Below are 17,329 nucleotides of genomic sequence, written 5' to 3' on the forward strand. Positions count from 1 at the left end.
AGAGGGCCAGCGTAAAAGAGGCAGACCCCTCCCCCGCCATGGCATGCACTGACACAATGGCTGTGACAAGGGCTCAAACGATGGCAGGGGTTGGAGTGAGGTCGGGCAGTGTTTCCTTCTGGTGTACACAAGGTCACTCCGAGTGGGAGCGGACTTGGGGGCACCCAGAAGCAGCAGCAGTATGCCAAGACTCTCTCCCCAGTGCGTGTCCAATCTCAGCCAAACCTCCAAAATCATGACAGGCTTTGGGACCAAAGAATATTCCTAGCTCTGGAGCTCCACGATGAACAATGAGTGGACTCTTTCCTCAACTGGTCTCGGACACATTGTCTTTCTCAGCTCTCCATTCACTCTTCCTGAGCACAGAGCCACTTCTTGAGAAAAGAAAAGGCATCGTCTTTCTTCTATGCCAAGCCAAGCCAAGCACTGGCCAAATTACCCATAAGATGATGCATTGTTTAAAAAACAAAAGGAGCCACAATAAACAGCAATTTAAGCTGCACACCTATTTCTGTCAATTTCTACTTATATTTCAACATGGGTTTTAGAGATGAGAAATACATCTTCAGTCTGCCTCATAGTTCACATAAAAGCATGTATACACAGATATACACAGTGTGTCTTCCACCATAATTACACACACACACTCCATTAAAAAGATACTGACAGATTTATAAAACGCATTGGCCTTGCGCTGTTAATCTCAAGAATACATTTGACTTCATTTATTTTTGCACCGCATGGTAGCTCCAGCCACCGTTACCGATCTGTCAGCATTTCCATGGTGACTCTATTTTGGGAACACTGGAGTACAAGGGCCAAAATACATATTTACAGTTTTCAGACAGGGGTGGCTTTGTCGTCCTCCGAAATCAACTTCTTCAATGCACCTGTACAAGGAGCTCGGAAGGGTGGCAGTGGCTACATAGTTAGAAACATCATATAACACAAAAGAGGTCAAAAGCAGTCTACTCCAAGCCAAGGTCAAAGTCAATTCTGGCCATCGGCTGCAGTACACTCTCGGCAGCTGTAGTAGACGCCACGTCATAGTCGGAGTTGCAGTAATTCACATGTACATATTTACAGATGTAAATGCGCAGCGCACACGATGCTCACGGGGGACAGTTAGCATACAGCGAGGTCCTCTGGGGAGGGTCACTTCTATAGGGAGAAATAGGAACACAAGCCACTAAAAAACGAACACTGGCCATGAGTGGCGCTGGACTTCCGGGACGAGTAGAAGGCCTTCCAGAGTAAAGGCTCGGTTAAACAGACCCCTTCGCTAGACGTGCGGGGCTCACGGGTGGGTGGGGAGGTGGGGGGAATGTTAGGGAGACCTAAATCGTTCTTTTTTTAAAGGTTACTGGGTCTGTAAAAGGGTCAAGAGAAACTTTTTATTTCTTTTAGTGGAAGACAACCAATTTTTATGGGTGCTTTCCATGTAAAGGTGGGTAATTAATCAGACTAGAGAGATTTGCTTAGCAATTTTAAAGCATTTTAAGACACTTAATCTTTCCCCCCAGCGCTGCCTCGTGACCTAAAGTTGTTATGTTCTTCCCTGTTTCAGCATGATAGACAAGCATGGAGGGATGCGTCTGGATACATGAAAAGACAGAGAGCTTTGAATGGTGAAAACAAGAAATAAGTGCAAACTGTTTCGTCACTAACTTGACAGCTAGATCCTAAGAAAAAAGGATCGTGCCTCTTCACATAAATGAGTTTCCTAAGAAACTAAGTTGTCAACATATTTCCCCCCTGCTAATCATTAAGGAGTGATTAAAGAAATCATTATAATTGTACTCCAGCTGATACAAACCCTACTCACACTCATTCCATTTTCTTTGATACATCATAGACACAAAGGGCTTCAAAAATCTCAAGGGAAAATCTCATTATTTTAAAATTGTTTTTAACATGGCCTCTCTGAAGCCCCCTCATCTATCCACCGAAGAAGCTAAGCTCTGCCATCTCCCCCTTGTCGTCGTGAGGGTACATGTGCTATCAATAATAACAAATGCATCCAGAGATGACTGGATATCACCGTGGCAGCACTGACTAGGTTCCTTTAAGAGACTTTTATTTGAAATTCAGTGAAACTTGATATTTTTGTTTCATTTAAAAATTAGAATCTTATGGAAAACTCATTTTCGTGACTCAAGAAATAATGGAGACGCATCCTCAACAACTTCACCAACGTGTATTTTGATGATCTTGACAAGACATCTGCTCACTTTAGCAGCTGCCTTTCTTGGTAATCTTTGTCCTTTGGCCCTTTCAATGTTACTTAATTCCTTGGTTAGGAACTTAAGGGAAAAACAAAAAACCAGACACCTTTATATTGTCAAGTCATAGATGCTACTACACAAGGGCGTGGCAAAAATAAAATCGGCTCCAATTGTACAATTCCAGAAAAGCTACACATATATTTTAACCACATAAACGTCCCAGTTTGATGAGAGTTTGTGGATTAGGAAGTTAGAAAATTGTAAAGGTTGCATATCAATTTTGCAAACATTTCCATATAAACATTGCCCTCCCCACCCACAACCTGTAAAATTTCAAACGAAACACAGGTACAACCATACAATTCACCAGTCCCGTCAGGTCAAAGGTGCTCTGAAATTGCACAGAGAAATGGAGGACACCCAAATACTCCAAAGATGGGACACATCGATCACCAGGAAGAGCCCAAACATTGTTGTATTAAAAAATAACAATGATACACTTATCCTCTTGCGAAGATGCTTCAGTGAAGAAATCTACAGACGTGTGGCTGTATGATAATTTTGTAAGGAAACAAATCGTTTCTTTGACTAGAAAGAAACCGTCTAGGGGATCCCTTGGTAAAAGGCAGAGTCCGTTCCATTATCGGGCTGCATTTACAGTACTGCCCACAAGCATGGGTCTGGCAAGACGACTATCTGGGCAGACACTAGTTAATCTCTGGATGAAAAGATGGCCTCTGGCCAGGGAAGAAACAAGGGAGATACTGAGTTATTAGCACACTTAGACACATCCACGCGGCCGATTCCTGTGAACGAACCTTTGGATCCAGAAGCCATTCTTCGTGTATTTCGCTTGCCGTGAAATTCCTGGTTAACGAAAAAAACCCCAAACTTACAAGATGACCCGGTCTCCCTTTGCACACTCCCCGTTTCTGGAGAGAATGGACTAATGACACAAAAAGTACTTTTTTTTTCCCTTTTCTTGTCTTTCTTTTAAAAATAATTTGCTTTCGTTTGCATGCCACATGACATATTTGTAGTTTCCAGCCAAAGGGACATCGAGAACAAAAGTACCCGCCCCTACCCTCCCAACCATCTGAATTCTCACCAATACAAGAAAGCCTTCTGGAAGCATCAGCAAGGACTAAACAGGTATTGAACCACTGCGTCTACAAGTTCATACATACTCTCTTACGGTCAGATAGCCAAGACGCTTCCTCCAAAGGAAGATTTTAATTTGTCAAACATAAATGAGTCTCCGGGGATCACAGGTGAACAAAGAAAGATCTCTTACTCCAGGTGTCAGAGTGAGGACATATAACACATTGGCAGCTGGAAAAAGCTGAAGAGCTTCCTAATAAATAGGTCCAAATTCAGAATTTCTACATTTCTTTAGAAAACAGGGTCTGTACTCTTTACAAAAAACAACAACAACAAAAAACGATGACCCCGTGGAATGCCTTCACTTGCAGATTTCTCTACTGTTATAAGAGCAAAACAAGACATGAGAATGACGAGGGCAGCTCAAAGGTGCCGGATTCAGGGACACTTTTTTTCCAAAGTCCTACAGGTTTATTGACTAAGGCTAGACAGCAATTCATATGGTCCTATTTGGTGCATTTCCTACCATGGTTCAAGATCGTTACATGGATACAGCCAAGAACTGGCCACAACTTTCAGGAAAAAGACCACAAAGAAGAAACTCAGGGTGGCTATTTGGTGCCCCCTCCCTCTCCCTCCAGTTAACATTGTGTGTCCTGGAAGTCAGAAAATACAGACTGCAATGAGACAAAGACTTGAACAAGTTGGCGGAAGTGGCACGGCACACGAGTAAGGTCACTGGGCTTGGGATGGCAAGGGTGTTGCATTGAAAGAGCATCCACGGGACCAAGTACTTAGAACGTCTGGCGGTGTCATTCCCTCCACAACTTTCGGTTATCTGTATGCGATAATAAATAGATCAGTTATGTAATAAGGCAGTGTGTTGAATATGCGTTCATCCTGTGGAACGAACCACCACAGAGAGAGACATGATACCGTACACATTCTTTAAGTTGTCTTGTGTTGTATTTGATTGGTTTGTCTCCAAGGCTATCCAGGCTAACTCTTCCCGGGGCTTTCCTTGGAGAGAAGAGTGTGGTCCACTGAGGCTGGTTTGCTTAACCTCTCCTTTATCAAGAGATGATGACTGGCTTTAAAGAAAAGTAAAGCTGAAGGTTGTTTGCTTTTCGTTTTCTCTTTTGGTTGCATCATTCTGAGTGTTTTCATATAAAGAAACAAACAAACAAACAAAAAAATCACAACCAAAAAAATACCAACCCCCCAAACCCCAATAGTATTTGATGCATCCAGTTGTGTCCTCAGGATGTTCCAGATGTTTCCAGGTAACTCTGTAGTTTACGAACTGTGGTTTTGTCCAACGAGCACAGGTCAAAATCAAACGTTGTGTTCGTGATATGAAAGTGTCCAGTCTCTTCTATAAGATTCACAATCTAAAGGACAAAGAAGAGAAGTGTGGGCAGTAAGCAACAGGCAGCAAAGGGAACCAGGGAGATGGAGGAAGGGGTCATCCAGTGACATTCCGACCAACACCAAGGAGGACCTAGGGTACTAATGGGACCAAGCAATTTCTTGCCCAATTTGGTAGTCACAGATATATTAAGCCTTGGAAATTCTCAAAAAAGTAGATCATATCCTTGCCATTTATACTCTTTAAACTACTTTCAATTCAGCAATAGACCAAATACACTAAGGTAGGTGTGGAAGACTGGGGGTGAGGGTTGGATGTTAGAGACTGTAGAGTCCCTATAGAATTGACAGCAAACATATTTAATAAATGTTAAGAAAATTCTATCCTAGATTGCCTTAAAAATTTCATACATGAGCATTACATACTTACACACACACACACACACACACATACACCTGTTTTCTGATTACACAATTGTTGGATTCTTAGGAAATATAAGAATGCAGACAGAAATAAAATGGAAATCATCTACAATCCCACTTGAAGATGATGGGTAATGGCTGGCAGGGAGCTTAAAGAGGCCTTCCAAGGTGCTACAGCCTTCTTCTTGCTTAGCCTGGGCATTGATCACAAAGTAAGATGCGTTCACCTTGTGAAAACCCATCTAGTTGTTCACTGTCAAATGCCAATAAAAATATATTCCTTACTTAGAATCACATCCAATTGATTCCTTTGGGTGTTCCGAGGAGATGGGCATCATCTACCGAATGAAACAATGTCGCGGTCTCCCCTTTTACCACAGCTCGACCAAAAGACTTTTTCGGTTCTTATTGTATTGGCTCCAACTGTTAGAAAACTTCTCCTGCACCGCAGCGATCGAGTGCTGTCCTCTTGATTTCACAGTGCCTCCGAGCTTTTAACATTAAGAATGAGGCTGAGGACTGGGTGGAAAGATCCTTTTATCCCAGGAGGTGTCTTTCCATTGCTATTCTGAGAAATATCATCAGATAGTGTGCCTGGGCAGAGTGGATTTTAAAGATGTGCACTGTGAGTAAATGAGAGTGGGAGGAAGGGGGCTGGCTCGCAGGTAATAGGTACCGAACCAAATACAAAACCATACTCACTGCCACAGTTGGTTCTGACTCACAGTGACCCAACAAGGACAGGGTAGAACAGCCCCTGGGGTTTTCCAAAACTAGAACCCTTTACGGGAGCATGGGCACGAGAGCCACAGAAATGTGTGTGCAGAGAAAGCACTTTGCAAACTTTTCCAACGGATAGATGCTCACCTGTCTTTCTGTCATGTGCCTCTGGCACTCTGCAGTTCACAAATCTTAAGAGAATAATTTTAATTACTTAGCTTATTTATTCAACAGTTTTACCATTCCCGATTTCCATGTGAAAAAGGGCAGACACGGAATTTTCAACCTTCCTTCTTGCTGAGAGTGAGGTGGCCTCCTCTAAGAAATAGCAATCGTGAACGATCCCCTATGGGTCAGTGGCTCGTACCAGAAAAGTGCCCCTTCTTCCTGACCTTTCCCTAGACCTCCTCAGAAACATGAAGGGCACAGTAAGCCCCCATCCGGTTCACGGCACCACTCCAGATTGAGTGGTTATTGCTTCATTCAACCTGTGATCATTCTCTGAAGACAGAACTCTGGGCTTAATACTAAAACAGGTTACTCTTATTGAGTCATGGCAGACACTACAAGTTACCTACCGAATGTCCACGTGTCCTTCCCTCTTTGCTACCAGAAGCCTGCTTTCCTGGGCACAGCAAGGTGACCACCTGAAAGACTCATGGACCCACTCATGTGACTTGGCAGCCACTGTTTTAAAATAATGAATTGGTCAGAAGTCACTGACAAGGAAAGAAGATCCAAGCCAAAAAAAAAAAGTGACATGAACGTACACCTCACGCCTCCTTCCTGCCAGGAATGGTGGGGCGATCCCTGGAAGGGCAGCAGGCAGCTGTCTTTCCATCAGGAGGATGCCGTGACACATGAGGTGGCAGAACCAGGAAAACAAAAGGATTCTGTGACAGGTTAGTGGCGTTTTATTTTGGGGGTTGGTGCATTTTTCTACTTTTTTCTTGTCATTTGGGTGTAAGTCTGCAGAACAAATTAAGTCTTCCACTCAATGATTTATCAACCTTTGTTTAGTGATATTTGCAATCCCCTCAACATACCAGCACATCCCCCACCACTTCCTCGCTGGGTACAACCCACTCATCCTTCGTGCTTGCCCCTTCCTGCCTCTGAACGTTGTTTGGGGGCAAGTGCTGCCCTGTGAGTCTGGAACAGCTGCCGATCCTGAGGAGTGTGTTTCTCCTTCTCTCAGTGCTGTAATTCTCTTCCTATCAAACCCAAATCAAGTTCACTGCCAGTGAGTCAAGGTTCACCCTCTAGGACAGCGTAGACCTGCTCCTGTGAATTCCTGGGACTCACTGTTCACGGGAATAGAAAGCTTCACCTTTCTTCCGAGGAGTGGCCGGGGGTTTTGAACTGCAGACCTGGGGGACCATCGCAGCCCTGTGCATAACCATGATAGCACCAGAGCTCCAGTTCACTGTATAGGCCTGTGTATTATTTGATTGCAAGTGGATCCCTGGAGGAGGGTTCAGTTTCAGGACTGAAGGGTGACTTAGGAGCATAGTCTTAAGGGTTTAGACCTGTGAGTCTATTTTGAATTTTGCTCTACATTTTTTTCCTCCCTGCCTGTCCAGGATCTTTTATTGTGATCTTGAAATCAGAACAGTCAGTAGTGGACGCTGAGCACCAATGAGCTTTTCTGGTCTTGGGTAGTGGAGGTTTGTGTTTGTGTAGTCCATTAATCCTTTGGGCCCAGTTACTTCTTTGACTTTCTTCACCCTTCCTTGCTCTGACAAGGAGAGATCGATACTGGGATCTAGGTGGTCACTTATAAGTTCTTAAGACTCTGAAGGCTGCTCACTAGAGTAGGCTTCAGAACACTGTCTGTGAAGAAGATGCTGTACCAAGTGACTAGGATGCGCCTACGGCTGTGGGCTACTTCTCCTTGGTGCAATCCTTCATGGTGTTTGGTTATGGCTAAGCAGTGCATAACTTCGCCCACTGTGTGCCCTACAAGATCCTTGGATATATTTGCAGGACACGCAAATACTCATGCAAAATAACCTCGGCCAAACCTACACACACACACACACACACACACACGCGCGCGCGCGCGCGCGCGCAGGGTGTTCCTCACATTTGCCTTCCCCCTGTTCAGCTAACATGCTTACCTATTCATCTATTCATAATGCTTTTTGTAATTACTATTATCGCAGGATTGCATAGGTAATAGCATTTGCATGTCTTGTCTTTTATTTTTTGTGTGCCTCACAGTGTTTACTTTGCCATCGGTCATGCAGTGCTGCACTCCCCCTTACTGAATACTGCCTTGATCACCGATGGATGAATGGATGAATTATGGTACATATACACTCGGGACACTATGCACTGTTACATAGTGAAGAAACGGGGACAGCCATGACATGGATGAGCCTGGGAGACAGCATGCGAGGGAAAGAAAGCAATCACAAAAGACAAATGCTGCATGAGATCACTATTATAAAAAGTCAAGGAAAGGTTGACACAAAGAAACCATCTTTCTTTCTGGTTAGCACCCTGGCCATGAATTACTTACCTCTGAGCGTATTGTTGTGTAAATGAGAGTGGGTGATAGAGGGAAAGAGTGGGCAGAGGGGCCTTACTTACTTAATCAGACTACGGGACTCAGGCAGGATTCTATTACATCAAACATTTTAGAAAGCCAAATTACAGGTAAAGTATTATATATGTGTAAGGTTTATTATTAATTATATCAATGAAATTGTAGTAATAGTGAAAGACAAACTGTTCATTCATTTTAATAGTTCAACATTATAATGCTTTGGGCCAGTCACCCATGCAGATCTCTATGTGCAGGGAGACACACAACACCACCATCACCACCATCACCACCACCACCACCACCCACCACCACCACCACCACCCACCACCATCACCACCACCACCACCACCACCACCTCCCCCACCACCACCACCACCACCATCACCACCACCACCATCACCACCCCCACCACCACCCACCACCTCCCCCGCCACCTGCCACCCACCACCACCCACCACCACCCACCACCCACCACCACCCACCACCACCACCATCACCGCCACCACCACCACCCTCTCCTGGGAATTCTATCCTTACTAAAGGTTGAATTAAGAGCACTTCCCAAAGTGAATGATCTGCTTTGCTAGTTTGTGCAGGAATCCTGATGGACTGAGGAATGCGTACAGATCAGAATAGAAGTAAACAGCCTCTTGAGAGATACTGGATTTTCAAACGTACTTAACAAATTCGAATGACAACTAGACCAGAGTCCAACTTCCCCCAAGAACCAGCTGGCCAGTCAGTTAGTGACAAGGCATTCAGAATAAAGAGGCCCGGATCTGGTCGATTGAGGACTGAATCTGCTCATTATTTGAATAGCACAAGGCAGGACGTTCGAACCTGTGAGTGTCGGGGTTCTCACCTGTAAGAAGCAAATAATCCCACCTGCTCTACCTGGTAGCTCACAGGGCTGTGCAGGGCCTCCGAAAAGATGTGGCAAACGAAGCTGAACATCTTCCTAAACTACAAATTGCCACACTGATCAGAGCAACATGATTATGATTACCATGCGCATATAAGCTTATCCTTAATGATTTGGGAGCTAATTACCCAGTATAGGAATTATCAGGCTTCATGTGTTTTGGTCCCTCCTTCCCTGTCTTGACTGTTGGCCATTTCATCAGCACTGAAACAAGTGAATAAGGAAAAAGGCTCGAGATGAAATCTCAGGCAAAGTGGACTAGAGGTTGTTTTTCATACCATGCTGATAAACGTTTGCAAGAGGGAATGATGTAAGTGGAGAGACTAAATGAAGGAAAGCAGTTGAAATTTGAGGCGAAAACCACGATGGAAGAGAAGTCAAGGCTAAAACCACCTTCTAGCCAATTCAGACCCCTCGCAAGTGTTGGGGGTGGGCAGTGTGTCCACTGTGATGGACGTATATCCAGGCCTTTCTTCCAAGAGCCTCTAGGTAGACTTGAACCTCTAACATTGCAGTTAGCATTGATGTCACCATTTACATCACCCAGGACTCAGCCCTCACATTTCCCCCCTGGAGGTAACAGGAAACTCGGAAACTATCCCTACCCTTGTTTTAAAAAGAGATTTTCTGGGTTTCAATGTCACGTTCCACCAAGTAATAAAAAATAGAAAGTGGGGCAGTGAAAAAATCTTTCTCGAAAAATGAAAAACCCTTAAGTTGAAAACAAACAAGAACATTTGTCCCACAGGCAGTTTGGCAACCATCATTCACACCCATCATGGTCTCTTCTAGGTTTCCAGGGTGCATCAGTCACCGTGCACCTCCTTCTTCCATAACTCCCAGGCTCTGCAGAGACAGGCGGACAAACACCCCCGCACCCCCCACCCCGCCCCACCCGGGTCTGAGCAGTCTAACTGAAACAAGCCTGTGTTTTCACGGGAGTCTAAGAGTCGATCACGGTGAAGGCGGCCCGAGCCTCAGAGCAGTCCGCTGTGGCTTGCAGTCGGGGGAAATCAGGGCGGTTTGCCAAAGGCAACAGCGTTCATACTCTGTGCTACTTAGTGTGTACACTCGCGGCCTCAGTCAAGGCAAGAAGACTTCATAAAGAAAAGTGAGGGCCAGACCTTTCCAGAAATCCTGGCGCATCACTGACCTTCCATTAAAATGTCTCACTCCAAGGACACGGGCCATGAAACCTAAAACACCCGCTGGCTACTGAACACCGACAATCCGCCTCCCTCTAAGGAATGCACCACTCGGCGGTGTGGTCCTAAGAAGGTCCCTCCAAAAGAAGTCTGATAAAAGTCCAGTGCAAGGAAAGAGGTGCAAGGTGTCGAACACGGAGGGCGCGGGAACACGCCTGTGCCCACCGACAGTTGCTGTGCTGAGCTGTGATGGCTGATTTCCTGCCACACCACCTTTTGGGGGGACCATGCAGGTCACTGTGTACATTTTTAGATGGAAAACAGAAACAAAGATCCCTCTTTTAAATCTCTAGTGCTTTCCTCCAACCGTGCTTTAACTGGTTCCTGTGGCTTGCTGCCATTGAGTGGGCTCTGACTCACAGGGGCGGCCTGGAGTATGAGAGAATGACGGGGGGTCCGGCCTTGCCTCACCGCCTGATCTTCCATACGGCCAAGTCCACTGGTGAGGTCATTGTGAATTCCTCCAACCCATCTTCCAGGGCTGTGTTTGTACCTTTTATAGGAGCTCTTGAGCCATGCTTGCTGATGAATTCGATGCTCCCAGTGCGAAACAAAGCTTGTGAGCCCTTTTGTGAGCCGCATGAGACTGGAAGACCAAACCTTTTTGTGTTGGGAGGATGCATTTAGCATCAGTAGTCTGAAGTAAAGTCCTAGGCTATAATCCGGGGCCCATGAGAAACCCTGGGCCCACGAGAAAGCCTGCTCCGTGCCCAGGCTTGCATGGCAGAGGGGATGTAGACTTCGTGGAGTACAGTCTACAAGATGAGCTGCTCTCTACCCGGAGCATGCCGTTGGTCCTCATGGTGCTGGATTTGACGTTAGGGATTCATTAAGCAGTAAACCGTGGCAACACATGTATCATGGCATCATAACCACGAGCCTGACTGAGCACTTTCAACCGGCCAGGGAATGCAATTAGAGTGAAATGCTGCGTGCCCTGGAGTGACTTTATGCCAGGTTAGAAATTCAGGGATCCCACTCTCCCTCTAGAGCAGTGGTTCTCAACCTTCCTAATGCTGTGACCCTTTCACACAGTTCCTCATATTGGGGGACCCCCAACCATAAAGTGATTTTCACAACTGTCATTTTGCTACTGTTATGAATAGGGCGACCCCTGTGAAAGGGTCGTTCGAACCCCAATGGGTTGTGACCCACAGGTTGAGAACCGCTGCTCTAGAATGCGAAGAGAATCCACTTGATGAAGTTCTTGAGTAAGTCAACAACCCTGGCCATTCGTTCAAAGCTCTCTATAAAGGGCGATGTTAAACTGGGAATGCCGAAGGAAAGGTAAGAAGCCCAGGCTTCTGCCGATCGCCAGCCCATCCCTGGACTTTCTTGTGAAGGTGTCCCTACCCCTGCCCCCCAAATTTCCACCTTCGTACAAGACCAAACCTCTTTAACCCTTGGGGCCCACCTTGGACGTGAGTAGGTTTATTGGACAAGGGCTCCACTGTGGGTCTGAGCTGGCACTTGGAAAAAGAATAGGAGGATGGACAGACAAGTTGACATTAGCACCCAGTCAATTAGCTACAAGTAATTGTTGAGTGGCAGGCAGCAAAGCCCTTCTCCACTTGACCCGGGAAAGGTACAGAAAAGGACAACCAAAGTCCGAGGACATGCCCTAGGGCGAGCCACACAAATGCTGCCTCCCCTCCCCTCCCCCCCCCCACCTAAAAGGAAATGCAAAATGTGCAATTAGGAAGCACAGTCCTGCAGCTGTAGAGCTTGTTGTCCTTGTAGTCTTCATCATCATTTGTTGAAAACTTTTGTGTTGTTAGGTGCCACCAGGCTGATTCATTTCACAGTGACCTCGTCTGACAGAGTTGAACTGTGCCATAGGGGCTTCTAGGTTATAATCTGGACAGGATCAAACTGATGGGACTTTCTCCCACAGGGCTGTTGACAAGTCTAGGCGGGTACGTATCCATCAATAGATGGATGGGTACAAAATGTGTTGTATAGACTACAATGGAATATAGCTCAGCCCGAGGAGCTCCTGATATAGAGAGTGAAATAATGCAGTCACAACAAAAGGACTAATATTGGGTGGTCCCACTTAAGAGGAAACAGGCAAACGTAGAGGCCAGTGTGTATCAATGGTGACCAGAGAGAAATGGGAAATCTCTGTTAACGATGGTGGAATAAATTGAAAATGATAGAGGTGGTAACTGCCTAGCCATTAATCATGAATTATACAGTTTTAAAATGCCACTGAATTACACATGTAAAAAATGTTTAACTGGTAAATGAGAGAGAGAGAGAGACACACACACACAGAGAGAGAGAGAGAATGAATGTGAATGCATGAGTAAGTACATGAATGAGCCCTGGTGGGATTGGTAAGCACTGAACTAGTAACCACAGGGTCAGTGGTTCAAACCTACCAGGCACTCACTCCACGTTAGAAAGATGAGATCACCTGCTACTATAAATATTTACAGCCTTGGGAGCGCTATTTAGGACCACTGTGAGTTGGAATAAACTAGATGGCATGGGTTTGGTATCCATAATGTCTTAACCACAATAAAATAATGTAAAAAAGGAAACCTAACAAGCCAATTAGAAAACTTGGCAAGTTTGAGAATGTGTATTTATAGACTTGAACCAAAATGTACACAGACTATAAACGTGGCCATCAGCTATTAAGCATTTAAAACTACAAAATGAAACACATACACACATGCAGAGAAAGGGAGAGAGTGCTTGAGCTGGCGCAGAGCAGACTCAGTTCTAGCTACAAGTCATTTGAGAGTAGTTTTAAAAAAAAAATGCACACTGTTAAACAGCTTATAAACCCGCTTGAGATTTGAGAACACACAGCCTTCTCTTTGGGAGTTAAATAAAATTATTTTATCAGGAGCCACTGTTGATGCAATAGAGGCACGTGCTGTAATGATCTGAAACCCCCAAACAACCTTCGTGTCATCACAAAACATCACACGGTCTTAACAGAAGCCGCTCCACTCTCTTAAGTTGCATTTACAATGCAATGTTGTGTAAAGGAAGGGAAAAATTATTTTTAGAATCAGATGGACAAAAAGTAACTAAATTGAATCACAGATGTTTACAACCCTTGACTCAGTCTGATCACTGCCACCCCATGAACTCAGCCGGTCCCCCCATGTTTCTGCATTCCTCCTATGCCCTCCCTGAGCTCAGCGGCTCAGGGACGACTACATGCCGGCATCGCTTCTCCTGGTGCCCAAGGCTTCATCTGCCCTCAGCAGCAAGGATGGGAGACCAACCACAAAGGCCCAAAGCCGCCTTCCAAGTGGCCTCAGAATTGTGCCCCCTCCCCCAAGCTTCTGCAGCCAGAACTATCACACAAGCCAAGGACAAACTCAGCTGTGAGACTTCTGGAAGGCAGTTCTCACCTGTTGCAGAATGTGTCTTTCCCTCAGCGTCATTAACCTTCTGTGAAGCTCTACCAATTCATCTAGGTACGCCTGAAAGAGAGGATGCCCCCAGAGGACAAACACCTTTAGAAGTGGCACATGAACCGGCAAGGAAGTCCAAGCAAAGGCTGGATGCTCCCCTTCTCCCCCAGGCCAGGGAGAGTGAACTCAGTCCCTAAAGGTCTTTGCTGACCACCCTTTCCATTACTTTTATCATATCAGCTTGAAAAGAAAAAAGGTGTTATATATATATAAATAAAAGCAGGCAATTCCTGTATTTATTTGCTCTCAACAAAATTCAAGTGGGTAGACCGATCTTCTCCCAGAGATCAGGGGACTCAGCAGTAAACTCTGAGTTTAAACAGGCTGCCCTGGGCGAAGGTCATATGTTATTCTTAAAACTATGTTAATGCTAAATTTGAAAATGGAAGGAACAACATCCATTCCCATTGACATCAGGACAAATTCTCAAACCAAACATTCTTCCTGCTTACACTTACTATGTCCCAAACAATGCCAGCTGGTGACTGCCTTATGGAAAGCAGAGTTCACTAACCCAATTAGCATCTGGGCCGGCAGGTGCACTCTGCGGGGCAGAGAGGCACCCTCTCCACATGCTCAGGCCCCCTGGTTCTGGTGAGTACGATTGCACGGATGTCGCCGTGAGCACTGTTTGCACTGGCGAGGAAGGAAAGTTCTGTGAGTGCTGACCCTGCAAAGGCTTTAGGGCCTTGCTCAGATCAGGCCAACGCTGGCTCGCCAGTCAGACTGGGGCTGTACAATGAGCTCTGAAAAAGTATGGGGCACCAGGATCAGGTGACTTGTTCACCGGAGAGTCCTGAGCCCCTTCCTAACCCCCAAGTCCACTGCTGTCGCATTGATACTGACTCAGCAACCACAAAGGGCAGAACAGAGCTGCTCCCAAAGTAGGCTGCCTTCTCCGTCTCTTGCAGAGTGGTTGGTGGGTTTGCACCACTGACCTTGACCCTTCAGTTATCAGCTTAATGCATAACCCATTGCATCCCAGGGTCCCTCTCTTTACCCCCTTACCTTTGCCACAATTCTCTTACCTTTCAATTAATGCACCTAAAATCCCTGGGGTGCTGGCACCATGCTAGCATAAGACCAAGCTACACACTGAAGACTTCAGGAAGACGCGAGAAACAAAGTACAAAGCACTTGGGATGGAGGGACTGAAAGGGGAACCAGCAATGCCGATCCAGGGAGACACAAAGGAACAGACATGGCCGTGCCGCCACGCTCAGTCATGGGTTGCGAACCTACCTTGTCACATTCGCCATTCTTTATTTGCTTATCTGATTTGCTTTGCTTTATTGGACTTTTCACTTCAAGAATCTAGGGATCAAAGAGAACACAGGGTTACATTTGACTTCCAGCAGCCACACAAGGCAAGGCAGTGACTGAGCGACAGGTTGCAAAGCAAAGCCATCCCTTGCCAAGGGGCACTGTCTCCTCCCTGTGTTTTCTGACTCCTTCTCTTATGTCTTCTTGGGCAGTAAAGTATTTGTATCTGCCATGCTGAGACACGGAAACAGAAGAGAAAAGCTGTGGGTGATAAGGGAACCGATCAAAACCTGCCAGGTGGATTCTCTTCCGTGACAGCACGCTCATGCACATGTGAGCAGTTAAGTTCCACTGAGACGACAGTCTACACCGGCAACATGTTTTTTCTTATTCCTTCTGCTGTCTTGCCAGGGATACCTGGCTCAGTATGCAGGGGTAGACCAAAGAAACATTCAAATGCCTCTTTGAGACCTGGCTTGGGATTCTACAGCTCATTTGCACCTTGGAAGGTAAAGCGGCTTTGGAAATTAAGATGGCCTTCAGTTACACTGGTGGCTCTCGACCTGAAGCTCTCCAGCTCCAAGACTGAAGAACTGGGATCAGCTTTTCCATTTTGAACAATGATCTGTTATCCAGGATAAAACAGTGTATTCCCTTTCATCTGCACAGGTTACAATGCAGGCTAAGTACAGTAAACTCGAATGCTGTTCCCAGTTGGTGGTGGATTATCAGATGGAACTAATTGATAAAAAACATAAGTGAATTATTTAATAAACACAGTGGCACAAGTAGACAGAATCTTAAAAAACTGAGGATTATGAAAAAGGCCATTCCCAAATGGTCTTTGTTGGAAAGGGCAGTTTCTCCTTATTAATGATTATTTACCAACATGTACAGGCATGAAAAGCAAAGTAATTTATCTTTCTCATCATAACCTCATTACCTACTAATCAGGCTAATCTGATTAACAGTGATTCTAATCTGAGGCCAATAGTAAGGAAGGGGGGAAATGACAAAAAGGGATTATTTCTTTTAGGATGCCTCATATTTCCACTCTCTATCCTAATAACCCAGCACTGATTCACTCACCACCAGTGAGCCCATGCCAACGCCTAGTGAGCCTATAAGACACTGTAGAACAGCCCCTGTGGGTTTCTAAGACTGTAACTCTTAAGTGGAGTAGAAAGCCCAGTCTTTCTCCATTGGAGCTGCTAGTGGTTTTGAACTGATATCTTGTAGTTCACAGCCCAACACATAACCATTACGTCACTAGGTCTCCTACTGATTCACAGGCCTGCCATATTTCACAACTAAAAGGAGATTTTTAAGGGTGAATACATTTTTAATTTCGAGGAAATACCGTCTGATGGACTTTAAAACATTTGGGGAAGTCAAAAAAATGAAATCAAAAGGCAATGAGAGGGATGGGCAAGAGAGCTCTCGATTCTCCTTCAGCAGTAAAAAGTTACACTGCTAATAACGAACAGTTTACTTCTGGGGGAGAGGGCCATGACTGTATACTTCTCAAGGGTGTTTTGTTTTGTTTTTTTCTCCATTGAATTTAGAGGAATGCCTAGGTAAGAATGGTGCTTCTCACACCACCTTATGGCATCTGTTTCAATCCCTAAGACAACCAAGTGGCTAATTTGGCTGGCTTGATTTAAAACACGGTATATTTTTGGTAATGCAAGGAAATTAGTAAGCAGCAGAAGCAAGGCTATCCATTTAAAAACAAAATAAAGACCCATGCTCCCAGATAAAGGGAAACCAAAGGGCTCTCCACCACCAACGCCCCCCCCCCACCTCTATTGTTGTTGGCAATGAGCCCCCAGGGAACATGGACAGTGCGCAGAGACCGAGGTAGGAGGAGTGAGTAGGTCAGTAGATGGCACTCCTCCCCAACTCAGCTCACTGGCTGGCCAGCTCAGCACACTGCACGGGGATGCCGGCAAGGGGGAACCTTGTCTGCCGCCAGCCTGTGCACAAGAAAACAGATTTCCCATGGTGTTGGGCCCCTTTCTTGGCCCGTTTCCCCAACTCACTGCAGTCTGGGTGTGTAAGTGACCCAGCACTGTGTATCTGCAACAGAACCTTGCAACCTAGGTTTAGAAATA

The 17,329-nt window shown here is 45.5% G+C and overlaps 1 protein-coding gene across 3 annotated transcripts in view; it reads right to left on the bottom strand.

Moving 5' to 3' along the window:
* Positions 1 to 524: 524 nt before the first annotated feature.
* MLLT3 (MLLT3 super elongation complex subunit) overlaps positions 525 to 17,329 on the bottom strand; it is a 292,903-nt gene continuing 276,098 nt past the window's right edge. Inside the window, exons 10-12 of one of the 3 annotated variants that reach the window (XM_075559984.1) lie at positions 15,195 to 15,266; positions 13,890 to 13,961; positions 525 to 4,717 (exon numbers count right to left, since the gene is read on the bottom strand). In XM_075559984.1, the coding sequence (XP_075416099.1) occupies positions 4,586 to 4,717; positions 13,890 to 13,961; positions 15,195 to 15,266 (276 nt within the window). In that variant the 3' untranslated portion in view covers positions 525 to 4,585. The remainder of the gene's footprint in view (positions 4,718 to 13,889; positions 13,962 to 15,194; positions 15,267 to 17,329) is intronic. The other 2 variants (XM_075559983.1, XM_075559985.1) reach the window with 2 other exon arrangements.

Source organism: Tenrec ecaudatus, chromosome 10 (genome assembly GCF_050624435.1).
Source record: "Tenrec ecaudatus isolate mTenEca1 chromosome 10, mTenEca1.hap1, whole genome shotgun sequence".
NCBI lineage: Eukaryota > Metazoa > Chordata > Mammalia > Afrosoricida > Tenrecidae > Tenrec > Tenrec ecaudatus.